Genomic DNA, 15,558 nt, shown 5'->3' on the forward strand with positions numbered 1-15,558 from the left:
CTGTGAAAAAAACAAAAAATCACAGGCATTTTACTTGGGTAAGGTCTGATTAACCGGTTGATTGATGTCTTCTTTTTATCACCAATAACCAGCACACTCGACCCAGAGACGTTATTTCTGCAACATCTTGACCGTGTTTATTGATGCTATATATAAGCTCTACAGTCAAACCATCCCATCGATCAAAATAGACGGCGATGATCTTTGTAAAAAGGGTTAAGGCTATGTAAGTAAAGGGTATAAAGCACCGGGTAGATCAGATGTTTTTGATTGATGTTTTAGTCGCGCAAAACGGCCCACCTTATTAACAAAGTTATTGCAGTACTTAAATTGTATACCATTTTAAAGTGGCTACCTGCTACGTTTAGTCGTACAAATCACCACACCGGCATTTCTGATTCATCACATTTCCCCAACTCACTCTATTTCTCACTCCGAAATATTAACATGATCTAAAGCGCCCTCTCTCGTTCTTATTCCCATGTCTCATTCACTTTTAATCTCTTCACACTCTCTCGTGACTTGACGACTTAATAAAGGCACTGGACATATTCGGTAAAGTGTTAAAGACCAGTATTCTTACTTGGTGTATCCCATCATTACATACAAATCTGTGGAAATTTTTGCTCAATATGGCCGTCAAATTTGCAAGAGAATGATGAAAAAAAGAACACAATCAATGTATTGCTTTGTGTCTCTTTCAATTGCACATTATAAAAGGCTTCAGCTGAAGTCTAATTATTTGAGTGAGAAATTATCTCTTTATCAAAGAAAACTTCGTTACTTCAGATGAAGCCGTTTCTCTCAATGTTTTATACTATCAACAGGTCCCATTGGTCGTTACCAAGTAAGGTTTTATGCTAACATTTGTTTTGGGTAATTTACCAATAGTGTCCACTGCCGTTAAATGAGCAGTAAATTCATTTACAGCCACTGAACAAATCATCCATTTTGCATATTGTTTGCCGTACATGAGCAGTCCCATCTCTACAACATCCACTGAAATAATTTCTAACTGACTAGAGCCTGGGAAATGCACTAAGTAAGTTTTTATGCTATTGTTTTGAGTAATTACCAATAGTATCCAGTGCCTTTAACTGGCCAGACAGCACTCCGCGAACATCACACACAAAAGAAAACAAAATCGATGGCAACCTCTCGAGAGGAAGTTTACCTGCTCCGAATGTGGATCTTCGATTAGAGCCTCCTGGATTGAAATACCCCCACAGCACCGAAGCGTGCCTGCGCAAGACTAAAATACAGAGTGATGTTGTGGGTAACCCCGCGGGGGTCACCAGTAAAAGAAAACCCCGCGAAGACTTTCAACCGTTGATCCCTCGGTCTAGATATTAGTATGTACGAATTAGATTGTGTGTAGAAATGTATCGAGTTACCGGCAGGTGGAAATGCGTATCATTTTGACTTTTTGGAAACTGAGGCCGTTTCCGAATTTACAGCTATACGGCTATGGCTAATGCTAAGTGCTTAGCCAAGGACGTCCTATACTTGATGGTGAGGAAATCTTGCCGTAGCCGTAGCCGTAGCTGTAGCCGCGAACTCGGACACGGCCTAAGGCTTGGACAAGAAAGAAGTTGCAGCGTTCATGTTCTCGCGGAGATAAGGACAGTATTTTTTTCTGTAATTTTTCCCGTGAGTTTTTTCTTAGAGTGTAAGATACAAATACAAGATAGCTGCACATGAGTAAGAAGATCGGTTACGAGTGATGTATAATATTAATATAATATAATAAAACCATTCTTATAAAGCGCATAATATCGCCGTGAGGTCCCATGTAAAACAATAATTTTCTAAAACACACAACCTTTGTATAAAAAACCTTTTGTAGTACCTGCCTAAATCGGTTGGGTAAAACGAATCTTACATTTGACAGTTAGCGAACAAAACAGGATTTTGTGTTTTCAACATTTGTTTTCCCCTTCACTTACTTTTCTCATAACATTTCACAAACCGGCAGTGATTACAAATAAAGAGTTGTTTAATTTTATATAACAAAACTCGGCTGCTACAAAATTGTATCGAGTAATTACCGACAAGTGGAAATGGGTTCCAATTTGACTTTTAGGAAACTACTCCTTTGGACAAGTTTGTTACAGCGTTCAGATTTCCCCCCAGAGATAGGGAAAGTTATGTCAGTTTTTTTGTAGTCTCTCAAAGATGAGTAAGATACCAATATTTGATATCAGTTTATAACAGCGATATAATAGATATCCGCTCTCTTTAAAGCCACATTAAATTCATCCATTTATGCATTTTGTACACAACTTTTATATAAATTCTTTTTAAATACAAATCTTCACACTTTTATTACAGATTTACAGTCACAAAGACAGTGAGCTCTTTCTTAAAGCCATTGGACCCTTTCGGTTAACAGTGTTGTCCAAAGCCCACACTTTGTGTACCGCAACTTCTATATCAAATAACAAACCTGTGAAAATTTAGGCTCAATCGGTCATCGGAGTCGGGAGGAAACACCGGAAAAACCCACCCTTGTTTCCGCGCGTTTCGCCGTGTCATGACATGTGTTTCAAATAAATCCGTAATTAATTTATATTGTTTTGTTGTTTTCTCAAAAAGTAAAGCATTTCATGGAATAATATTTCAAGAGAAGTCTTTCACCATTGCCTTCTGTAAACCCTGTAAGTTATTTGTAAATCTGTGAACTTTTTTTTTTTCTGAACCGAAAGGGTCCAATGGCTTTAAATATTATTATAATAGACAAAATATTAAACATTTTTTATGGTAAGAAATACATGTTTCTTTGCCTCTTAATATGCTATCGGTTTGGAAAATAAACTCTTTGTCAAGTGGCACCAGAAACGAAGGCTTTATTTCGCAAAAAACCTTTCGGCAATTGAACGGAGGACTTTCAACCGCTGCGTCCCGAAGGCGTCGTGCTTGAGGGCACAGACGGCTCCCTCCGCACCGCCAGACGAGAAATGTTGGTAGAGTGAGTACGGGCCAGGCTGGAGCGGATAGAGCTACGAAGCCCCTGCGAGTTGGACATCAGAGGATACCAATATCGACGCCCGGATTTGGAGCGATTGCCCCGGGGACTATTTTTCATTTTACGGCAGGACTCCGGGATCTGCCGGACGTATTTCCTGAAGTTGGCGTTGAAGACGATATAGATGAGCGTGTTAAACATACTGTTGCTCATCGCCAGGGCTTCCACGATGTAGTAGGCATTCTCAAATACCCCGAACATCTTCAAGGCGAAGTCGGGGTACACGAAGTCACGGATGATGGTATAGGCGTAAAAGGGCGCCCAACAGATCGCGAAAAGCGCCACCACGAGGATGAGCATGCGCATGGTTTTCCGTTTGGACGACTCGGCCGCAAGCTCCTGTTGCACGGTCACGTGACCGCCGGGCACCTCGCGAAACCAGAGCTTCTTGGCTATGATGACGTACGCAATCGACATGATGGTGAGGGGGAGTAGAAACTCCACCACGGCCAGGAACAGTGTGTAGGCTTTCATAAAGTAGAGGTTGTACCAGTAGTCTCCGCACCGCTCCGTAGTCTCGCCCCACTCGTTGCTGATGGTGTGGGTGGTGCTGAACACGGCCATCGGAATAACGACTATCATGGAGACGATCCATATGCAGACTAGCACGATGCTTGCTGTGCATTTGGTCATACGAGGCTTCAGCGGGTGCATTATAATCACATACCTAATATTAACAAAATATATAACAAATACAATCAATCATCAGAGAGCATATAATAGGACTAAAAGACACTAGACACTATTGGTAATTACTCAAAATAATTGTCACCATAACAAAATTACACGGTAACGAGCAACGGAGAGCTGTTGATAGAATAACACATTGTGAGAAAGGTGTCCAGTGCCTTTAAAGGCACTGGACACGTTTGGTAATTATGTTGTCAAAGACCAGTTTACTGACTTGGTATATCCAAACATACGGCATAGAAGAACACACCTGTAAACATTGGTGAAATGGCAGGGACATTATTATAGGGTGCGTTCGTTTAGCTTCCCTTGGTCGACCCCGGTGTGGCGTTTTTTCTTCTTTCCAGGACGAACGTGGGCACACAATTACCCCACGTTCGTCCTCAATTACCCCACGTCAGTGCACCTCGGGCCAGCCCCAAGAGCCCCACTTGTGGATAGGGTCACTTGGGGCTGGCCCGAGGTGCACTGACGTCACCACGGGAATGTTTACGTGGTGACGTGTCTGGGGGTTTTTCCTGGTTCGAGGACGAACGTGGGGTAATTGTGTGCCCACGTTCGTCCTGGAAAAAAATGAAATACGCAACATCGGGGTCGACCCAGGGAAGCTAAACGCACGACCACATAAGATAACCCCTACTCTTGAGTAGCATATTCTCTTTTCATTCTGAACCTCTATGAGTTTCTAGTTTTATGATTATGTTCCGTCCTAGCTCGTTAACGGCACTGTAGTAATGGTCAAAAACCAGTATTCTCACTTTGTGTATCCCAACATATGCATAAAACAACAAACTTGATGTGAACACTTTGGGCTCAATTTGTCATCGAAGTTGCTTGAAAGAAAAAACACCGCTGCTGCACAACTGTGTGTGCTTTCAGATGCATATAAAGGCTGCACTCATTCGTGTGAGATATTACCTCTTTCTCAAAAACTACGATACTTGTTTTATACTATCAACAGCTCTCCACGTTAGTTTTTATGCTAACAAATATGTTGAGTAATTAGCAACAGTGTCCAGTGCCTTTCACCACATGGGTGCATTTACCTTGAGCAGACATAGCACGCAGAATGATTACCATGGGATTCATTATGGGAAATTGTCAAGTGCAATTGTCAACTTTACTGATGTAGGCTACACAAACCGCACTCGGTCGTTCTTAATCAGCACGAGTCGATTAGGGACAGTCCATGTAGACAGCCTCTCAATTCCAATTTTTTTTTATTTGCTAGTATTTTTTAATAATATTTTATTGTTCAGCGCATGTGAACAAAATTATAATGGAATTTACAAAAATTTTACAAAATCAATGCCACAGTATTCTACAACAATACGCTCTTCGTCTCTTTCGCAGTGTTACTATTTTTGACTCTCGAATAATACTCAAAAAACCCTAAGAGCTCTTACATGTTTTCAACCCCATGCAAGGACAACGAACCTCCCAAGTTGTTTTCACATTTTCGTACATTTGGCTTCGAATGTTTTCCAACTCGTTTTTCATCAACGTCAGATGGTTAATTCGCTGTAACCAAATCTCTTCATCGAGAACTTGCACGCGTGAACTTGTTGATATAAATAGAGCCCTTTTTGCCCAATATTTGCACGAAGTGATGCAAGCTTGGATTTGTTTTTCACAATGCATATTGTAGGGATCGGAAAAAGTGGCGTGTTGTGGCCTAGCGGTTAAGAGCACCGGACTCAAGCTCTGGTGTTTCTGATCACCAGAGTGTGGGTTGGATTCCCAGTCGTGACACCTGTGCCCTTAAGCAAGACACTATAAACCATGGTGCTTAGTCCTTCGGATGGGACGAAAAGCCGTTGGTCCCGTGTGATGTGTAATGCACGTACTACAACCCAGTGCACTTATTGAAAAGAGAAGAGGTTCGCCCTGGTGTTCCTGGTTTGATCGGCAGCATATTGCGCCACGGCACCTTTCAATGGTGCTATGTTTAAAGATGCTCTGTCAGATTTTTGGCCCCAAACATTAAAAAATAGATTTTTTTGAGTGAATAGTATTTGCAAGAGTATCACCCGCTCTAACGAAAACAAGTTTAACTTTTACTTTTAATGGTCAGGAACCATGGCCAAAATTTAAAACGTTTCTTATAAAACACATAAGAATTGGTCACGTGATACATTGTCGGGATCCCGACAAAAACTAATTTTGAAAATACTAATAATTGGCGGACTTTTTCGAGCAATGGCTGAAGGGAAAGCTTGTATCTTTCTCGACCCCCATCAAAATACCTAAAATTTTAAATCAAAATTTTTGGGTCAAATCGGCAAAAAATCTGACATAGCAACTTTAAGATCTGATAATTCAAACGTAGTCCCACATACCTTGCAGGAAAATACTGTACGTTTCAGCGCCTTGGGCGTCACTGAGTGACTGATAGGTGTGCTTTAAAAGAAGCCACTACGTGTACATAAATGTCTGAAAACTATGGGTGAATTATGGACGTCGACGTATATATAGACAACATGCTTCCGAGCAACAGTAATCAAGTTTACTGTTGTTGTTCCTGACCCACATAAGTTGTTCCTTGTTGGTCTGTCCAGTTGTTTCCCTCAGTTGATTTACTCCCCATGCCTGCATGCTCCTCCTCAATCCATTCATTTTGTTTGCTCATCTAGTTGTCCTCCTGTCATGTATATGTCATGTTCTGTGTTTTTTTTAAATATATTTATTGTGTGCTTTTTGCTTGAATAATTATTGTATTCGTTATTATTTTGATGGTTGGTTGTGTTATCGTTTAACTTTTGCTGTGCTTTTTGATGTACTTGTATTTGTTGAGGTCAAATAAATAATAATAATAATAATAATAATAATAATGATTTTATAACACCCCTTACAAATATTCTGCCTTTTCATTGGTTTAGAGCGCGTCACATGATATGTCTTAGTTTTACTAGACGGCGGCCGTGTGCCAGTGCATCGTTTGCCGGGTGATAGTGCATCGTTTGCCGGGTGATAGTGCATCGTTTGCCGTGTGATAGTGCATCGTTTGCCGTGTGATAGTGCATCGTTTGCCGCGTGATAGTGCATCGTTTGCCGGGTGATAGTGCATCGTTTGCCGGGTGATAGTGCATCGTTTGCCGGGTGATAGTGCATCGTTTGCCGTGTGATAGTGCATCGTTTGCCGTGTGATAGTGCATCGTTTGCCGGGTGATAGTGCATCGTTTGCCGGGTGATAGTGCATCGTTTGCCGGGTGATAGTGCATCGTTTGCCGTGTGATAGTCCGACGACTATCACACGGCGTGCAGTACCCAGACTTATACCCACCTCGAACCCAATCAGTTGTGCATCTGTGTATCTGAAACGCGCGTTATACGAACGTTACGTGTACGCAGATGATAAATAGTCTGTTGGGGGTGTTATACAACAAATATGATTGCTTTAACCCGCGCTGGTGCGCCTCGGGAAAATAGAACGCTGCGGGGATCACCTCGGGAGTCGTAGTTTTAACCATAGCACTCGAAGCAGTCAGTATTTGTATAATATAGACATAGACTATATATAAATAAAAAGATAAGACGGCTTGAACGATATCAAAAGTGACATATGACCGTTTAAATTCTAGTTGATGAATAAGTAATGATTGAGAAAATCGTCGCCTTTTATACGGACCGACGGTTTAGCCCTGCAGCCATAATGACTTATGTTAAAGGCACGGAACACTATTGGTAATTACTCAAAATAAGTTGTAGCACGAAAGGTAACTTGGTAACGAGCAATGGAGAGCTGATAGTATAAAACATTTTGAGAAACGGCTCCCTCTGAAGTGACGTAGTTTTTGAGAAGGAGGTAAAATAATTTCTCACAAGTCTTTTTAGGCCTCTGAAAGCACAAAAATTTGTGCAACAAGGGTGTTTTTTCTTTCATTATTTTCTTGCAACTTCAATGACCAATTGAGTCGAATTTCCAAAAACTTGTTATTTTATGCATATTGTTGAGATACACCAAGTAAATAGGCTGGTCTTTGACAATACCAAACGTGTCAAGTGCATTTCAGTAAAATAGCTGCCGTTTCTGTTTAGTACAATTTCGCTCAGACCCGACACTCGGTGTAAAAATGTATTTCAACAAAGACGATTTCTAAATGAAATTACAAAAGTGACTACAATTCCTTCGGATATCGAGTAACCCCCTTTATCTTGCCAATGTGGTAATACAATAGGACAACCCTTATGAATTTAATGATTTTTTTCTCCATAATTTTTACCGCGTGGCTGATGATGACATTGAAGTTGACCTGAGAGGAGCTCTTTGGTGAAATTCAGATTTGCAATGCTTTAATCTTCCGATAGATTATTCTTGAAATGAAAGTGAACATTTAGCAAGTATGCCTTTCCCCACAGGAGATGACATCAACATACTAGTTCTGGGTCAAAGCCCACTTTTGGGGTCAAAATCCCACTTCTGGTGTTAAAATCCCACTTTTGGGTGAAAATCCCACTTTTGGGTAAAAATCCCACTTTTGGGTGAAAATCCCACTTTTGGGTAAACATTTCCGGGTCACCCTGGAAGGACCCGGAATCCATCTATCCACTCAAACTCCTTCAATACAGTTTTTGTCTCTAATGAGCTAGCAGTTGACGCACTTTTCTCGATGACACCATTTTTTCGAGATTAGTTTCTAGAATTCTATTCATTACTTTACGCAGGATGAAAAAAATCGCTAAAGAAAAAAAACCCAAAGACGGAAAGTCATTCCTTCTGGTTTTTTTTAATAAATCTTTGTATAGAAACTATGTACTCTTGGGGTAAGGAATGTCAGAGCATTCAATTTGCAAGCCTTGTTTTTTAAAAGCATTTTCTGTCAGACTTGATTAACAGTGTTAAGGTACAACACTACTCATAATTTCAATGAGTGTCACCTGTGAGTGCTTTCTGATTTCAGTTGTGGAATTAAAGTTTTTCTACATTAGTCATTATTTAGTAAAAACTGTTTTGTAATTCCGCGACTTTGGGGGAATAAGTGTCGAGTTGAACAAGAATGTCAAGCGACAAGAGTTTGACAGATATCCGCGCCTTTGGCTAAAGACAGTGGACCCTATTGGTAATTGTCAAAGACCAGTCTTCTCACTTGGTGTATCTCAACATATGCATAAACTAACAAACCTGTGAAAATTTGAGCTCAATTGATCGTCGAAGTTGCGAGATAATAATGAAAGAAAAAAAACACATTTTAAGCATAAGCATAAAATATTGCTTGACATATTTCTGCCAAGCAGAAATGAGCAGGATACCAGTCACAAATTGTACGTGCGACATGGTAGTTTTGCTGGTAACCTTATTCTGGTAAGCATAGTGCCTTAAAAACATGATATTAATTTTTAATTATGATACAAATCACCGTGAACCCTCATAGGCTTACCTGTCTACAGCGATTGCCAAGAGTGAGTTGGTCGATACGTACAGCGATGTAAACTTCAGGTAGTTGGTTATAATGCACAACGCCTTCCCGAACGGCCAGTGCTGATACATGTACTGGTAAAAGCTTAAAGGTGCACAGATGACGGCCACCAGGAAGTCAGACAGTGCCAGGTTTCCGATGAGCAAGTTGGTAGTGGTGCGCATGCGTCTGAAGCGGTAAATGACGTAACAGAGGAGAAGGTTCCCCACGCTGCATACTCCCATCATGAGAGCGTAGCTCGTGAAGAGGAGCACCTTGGCGGCAACGTGGATGTGAGGGTACACCAGGATACCTTTCACGTGGTCCTGGAACTCTTCGCTCGTGTAGTGGTAGACGTTCGGGTCGAACGGAGCGTCGGCCCCGTTGCCGAAGCCGCGAAAGCCCCGGTCCGCTTCCTCCGTGGACTGGTTGTTGCCGTAATCGACGGCGGTGAAGTTCTCAGTGCTACTCACTGGGTAAAGTGGCTCAGACTCAGCGAAAACCATGATTGATGGAGTATTTTTGCCCGGGTCCAATAAACAAACAAACCGTTCGATAATGTATTCCTCTAGCTGCTGTAATATTCTAAAGTCTACACCGAAATCGATCGCAGCAATTGAACTGAACACATGCCAGAATTTGTGCACGCAGAAAATCTAAAGATGTCAAGATCCACGACCGACTCTCCTTGATTTCAGGTTAAGCACCGTAGCACACTCTCCCCCATCAGTACAACCAATCTCCACTCCTCATCTCCTCAATAAACACACGAAGAAAGGAGCAGAGTGAGACAACAACACACACAGATAAATATCCCATCTACTGGAATGCCTCCGAGGCTCAATTTGTCAGAGTGATTCCCATCAAATTCGGGAAACTTTTTTACTGTCAATGTCAAAAGCTTTTCATTTATAGTCTCCCTTCGCCAGAGGAAGGCTCAGCCGTGAAACAGTATCTTCCTCCCACAGATTTACAAGATAGGGTATTTTTAGTAGTTGATGCCAGTGGTGCGAATTGGCTGGGTTACCGGTTTGATTCCACGTTAATAACCTAGCCAGCGACAAAAGGCAGGTGTTTTGAACAAGGAACGCAATGAACACACACAGTAAAAATGAGGCTAGCATGCAATCACCAGTTTAATCCGTTTCAGCTCCCCGTCAATAGCAATAGAGATGTTGAATCCATCTTTTAGGTCTGTGTGTGTCGCAGAAAAAAAGAATTCTCACGTAAGTATTGATGATTTGCGAAGCGCCTGTATCGATGTTTTTGTTTGTTGGTGGTTTTCTCCTGCGTCAAACGAACGTCTTATGATATGTAACACCCCTAAAGCCAAGGAACAAAGCTGGAGACCTACTTACAGCTCGGCGACAGATGGCCTCTTAAACACGTCCAACCCTCCCCTTTGCACAGCAGCAAAACTCACGAAGAGTTGATTAGACAGTTCCCAAACACTTGACGTTGTATTGATGGCAGGGTTGCTGGGAAGTCTTGTGTGCTGTCTATGCCTCAAGAGAAATTAAACCACAAGATCAACTGCAATCCTGCACTCTGGTTGGATGATTGTGAGATGACGACAGAACGCGATGGGATACTGAGCCTGGAACGGGAAAAGGAGGAAACATAAGTACCGGTTAGTTTCTTGAGTCATGAGGATCGGGATGTCAAGACGGTGAGATTGTTAAGGAGAGTTTGTTTCTTCTCTCAGTTTCTCGGGTAAAAGACTCTCTGAGATGAAAAGCTTCAGATCACTCATCTACTGTGTAGTGGGACCTTAAACTAATAAAGTGCAGACGTGCGAAATAGAGTAACTAAACCATGGGCAGGTTAAACACAGCTATAACCTCAAAGGGACACGTTGCCTTGGATCGAGCGAATTTGGTCTATTGGTGAAATAGAGTAAATCATAAAGGACACGTTGCCTTGGATGGGGCGAGTTGGTCTATTGGCGAAATAGAGTAAGTCGCAAGTTAAACACAGTTACATTTTGCGAGGTACACGTTGCCTTGGATCGGACGAGTTGGTCTTTTGGTGGAATAGAATAACTAAATCAAGAGCAGGTTAAACACACTATACAGTTTACAAATTTAAAGGGATACGTTGCCTTGGATCGTTGAGCTGCTATTGGCGAAATAGAGTTATGAGCGAGTTAAACACATTAACAACTTAAAATGAACATTGCATTGGATTGGGCGAGTTCAGTCTATTGGCGAAATAGAGTAACCAAATCATGAACGATGTAACGCAGTTACAACTTTAAAGTGACATGCTGCCTTGATTTGGGCGAGTTGGTCCATGAAAATCGTTTGTAACAATTTGTTATGAAATGCATATGGTTAGAAAATTGTTTTTATAGTAGAATATAATAATCCATACAAAATATGCCTCGAAACTGCGTGGTAATCCTTTTTCTTTGCGAACGAAGAACGGAAGGTGGGAGAATTGTCCATACTTTTTTCTCTTTTAGAAAAAAACCTCCAAGTTGAACCCCCCACCCTCCCCGAGGCCCAACAACTGTGCTACAGGAACAATCATGTCGCCGTGGTCCAGTAGGTAGACTGCATGACTTGTAGTCACAAGGTGACGGGTTCGAACCCCCCAACTTACTGCTGATTTCACATAAAGTATTGTCGTGGATCACAGTTTTTGGACTCGTAAAACTCAAAATCATAGACGTTAAGATTATGATAGTAGAAAGCTTCCCTTGAAATTTTACTTACTGAGGTGCTGTAGTTTTTGAGAAATGAGTAAAAGTAATAATTTTCGTCTCAGTTTTAGCATGTAAAAATGTACTAACCAGTTATGCTATGGTTTTGGTATAATATCATAACTGTTTAAGGGGATTTTTCATGCTAAAATAATTTTGGTATCATGAGACCAAAATTATTTTGTGACTTGTTTTACTCATTTCTCAAAACTACACAACCTTAGTTAGTAATATTTGAAGGGAAGCTTTCCACTATCATAATCTTCAAACCCTGTAAGTTTAATGTAAATCTGTGGACATTTTGAAAAAGTACCCGAATCCTTTAACACAGTTTTTTATGAGTGAGATTGGCTGTTGCCAGCTTGGTGTTTATATCCCATTGTGGGAGTTTGGCGAGTTCCCTTGAAAGGAAGATCATCTTAACAAGCCAGGGGTGGATTTCACAAAGGTAGTCCTAACTTAGGACTAGTCCTAGGCAATGCTAAGATATAGGACCATTCCTAAGTTAGGACCAGTAACTCATCCTAAATTAGGACTGGTCCTATCTCTTAGCATTGCCTAGGACCAGTCCTAAGTTAAGACTACCTTTGTGAAATCCACCCCTGTGCTGTTCATTCTTTTCGTGCAAATCACATTTTGTTTAGGGATGGGGGAGGGGGGGGGGTGGGTTGAGCAAGTCTCTTTCGAAATCTGCTGATTGTTTTTTTTTTCATCAAAGACATCATCTGATTACAAACCAAAGTGGAATGGCGGGCTGAAGTCACGAAGTGGCGGTTGGGTTTCAAGCCTTTAGAATCAATAGACGCCTACTAGGTTTGGGTTTCTGGAGTTTGTTGGCCTATAACGACGCCCCCTAGCTATATGCCCACTTGTTGAGGGATGAGGTGCTTTGAAATGGATGGTGTGAATTAATGGACAACAACTCGATCCTTCATCATTGTAGAAAAATTAATTGAGAGTTGTCCTTGAAAAAAGGGTACATTGGTGATCCTGTTACTGTGTTGGTACTTAATTTCACTTCGGCACCCCTTTAAATTAAGTAATGTATTTCCAAAAAGGGAGAAGGCCAGCATAAAGTGCTAGCAGGCAAGATATTTGGTCCCTGAAACAAAAAATAGGAAAAAGTATCGAGTAAAATGGCCGACTAACATCGATACGTCTCGGGTGTAGGCTTGAAAAGACTTTTCAGGCTATTATTATAATTATTAATAACAAACTTATGCTTACCGGAATAAGGTTACCAGTCAAAATACCATGTCATATGAACATTTTGTGACCGGTGTCCTGCTCATTATCGCTAAGCAGGGATATTTTAGGCTGTATTTTATGCTTAAATTATAAGCCGCTCTGTGGGCCCAACAACACGAGTGTATGGCATTCCTGCCTGTGGCTGCCTGCTAATAATAGAGTTGCAGTTGGCGTCCCGGTCAACGATCACCCTAAAAGACCTGATAGTCACTACGGGGAGTAATCGTGCGGGCAATTATCTTTTCTGAAAAAAAGCAAATACGTGTGGCAACAAAATTTAAAAGGTGAGGGGCAGCGTGTCTAGTACTCGAAATTTTAACGATATTGACAATAAGCCATTTGCGGGTTAGATTTTAATGCTGTTTGGTACAATGACTTGCTTCAAGTTCCACAGACCTTAGAGACAGTTGCTATGTCATTAGATTTGGTACAAGCTATTGTTTAGTTATGTGACAGACGGTGAACACCCATGCACAATTCTGAATGGATGTGTATGGCACAATGGTACAATGGTTTACTCATCTGGGCCCAATTTCATGGCTCTGCTTACCGCCGAATTCTGTGCTTACGATCAAGATTCACCGCTTACGTCCCGAGCACCGAATTTCTTCGGTAGCCTTGAAAGCGTAGAATGCCTAGTGACGTGGAGTACGCACGAGCAGAAGCCAAAATTCGCTGCTTAGTCGTGAAATACGCTTGCCGTAAGCACATCATTCCTTGCCTCCGTAAGCGCCGATTCTGTGCTTACGGTAAGCAGAGCCATAAAATTGGGCCCTGGAGGTTGCTATACAAAAGCTTGTCTCTCACCATTTGACATAGCAACTGTCTCTATATTCTGAAGAAATTCAAATGTAGGCGGTAACTTGTGACTGTAAGCAAGTCATTGCACCAGACTTTAATAAAATCAAACTATGGCTTATTGTTGTTCATCACATTGCAGCTTATCCGTTGGGTTTTAGTTATATTTTTGGTATGCATTTTGTACTGCATCCTTATGAGAAGTTGGATTCGATCAAAGACCACAGGCTACCCCAAGTATACCACGTAAGCTAGCTATGGTTTGCCCTAAAGCGTCAACGAGCAGGGCCTATAAAGTAGCCGGTGCTCTCCACGTATGAAATTTCATCTTTGAGAGGGCAAGACCGAGTGTCATTTGGCAACAGAAAACCTTAAAGTAAATTGGAAACGTTTAAAGGGGCACAACATAGGGTAAAGACCACACGGAAACAAAGGTTATACTTGGTGGCCTCTGTGTTTTAGGCCTGCACGTATAGTTGTTTCATCTGAAAGCTTCGTAACAACAAATTTTCAATTTTTATTAAAATATTTCATCTATGTTCTTTATGCACATCGCATGAAATGTATCAGCGGTTTCAAAGGTACTAACTTAAACTGCAATTCAGATGAAGTTCTATTGCTGCATTCAAACAAGTGCATTGGTTTTATTTTGATATAAAATATACAATTGAGTCAAAAAGCTTGTTCAATAAAGGACCTTCACTAGACTTCATCTTCCTATACTGTGCAGAAACCTCCTCTGGAGTATACTCGCACATTGGTACCAGGGTTAAATAAACGTCAAAAGAGGGCACTGAGATGTCATCCAGGGGAACAAGAAAGCCAACAGGTTACGACGACCCACTACAAGTCTATGTCTATATTGGTTCTGCATGAGAGCGAGGTTGTACGTTAAACTGACCGGAACCTAGAGTGGTACATTCTGTAAACCGTACGGGGACATTATCCAAACAGAACTCGGTAAGAGCTCGGACCAAATGGAGGGAAGCAATTCACATCGCGGGCCGAAAATACTTGAGGGAAGAAAACGCACTTTCGAGGAAAATATTGATGTTGAAACCAACAAGTACATCAGACGGTATTCATTGTGGTCCGTGTTTGAGGGTTGTAAACTATCGTATGTCATGGAGAAAGGTCGGGCCACCGCCTCCACCAGTAGGCCTACAGTCTAACACTCAATGTTGTGAGTACAAGTTTCATGATCCGAGTGTAGACAAAATTGTTTGAACAAACTTTGACAGATGATGCGATATTTTTCTTCAAAATTTCAAACATCCAAAAACTTTCGCACATGTGCCTTGATCAATGCCTGACACACATGAAAAGTAAAATACACACATGTGAATTGTTTATCGGCAGCTTGGTGGCAATCAACTGCATTGCATGCAAAAGGAAAGCTTCAGTTGTACAACATACATTGTTCTAACACTATCTTATAACTGACCTATAAGAAAACTGTATTATATATTTTTACATGTAGATATTTTTTCTTCTTGGGCCTTTACTATCGAACATTTATTAATATCAATGGCAATTTATGTATGCAACAACGAACTTAAAGGCAGTGGACACTACTGGTAACTACTCAAAATAATTATTAGCATAAAAACTTTCTTGGTAACGAGTAATGGGGAGAAGTTGATGGTATAAAACATTGTGAGAAACGGTTCCCTATGAAGTGCCATAGTATTCGAGAA

At 41.1% G+C, this 15,558-nt stretch overlaps 1 protein-coding gene across 1 annotated transcript in view; it reads right to left on the bottom strand.

Annotated features, from left to right (window-relative positions):
- Positions 1-2,685: 2,685 nt before the first annotated feature.
- Positions 2,686-15,558, bottom strand: part of LOC117303508 (prokineticin receptor 2-like) — a 41,777-nt gene continuing 28,904 nt past the window's right edge. The window contains exons 3-4 of the mRNA XM_033787731.1: positions 9,094-10,708; positions 2,686-3,692 (exon numbers count right to left, since the gene is read on the bottom strand). Of these exons, the coding sequence (XP_033643622.1) occupies positions 2,888-3,692; positions 9,094-9,617 (1,329 nt within the window). The 5' untranslated portion in view covers positions 9,618-10,708 and the 3' untranslated portion in view covers positions 2,686-2,887. The remainder of the gene's footprint in view (positions 3,693-9,093; positions 10,709-15,558) is intronic.

Source organism: Asterias rubens, chromosome 19 (assembly GCF_902459465.1).
Source record: "Asterias rubens chromosome 19, eAstRub1.3, whole genome shotgun sequence".
Classification (NCBI taxonomy): Eukaryota; Metazoa; Echinodermata; class Asteroidea; order Forcipulatida; family Asteriidae; genus Asterias; species Asterias rubens.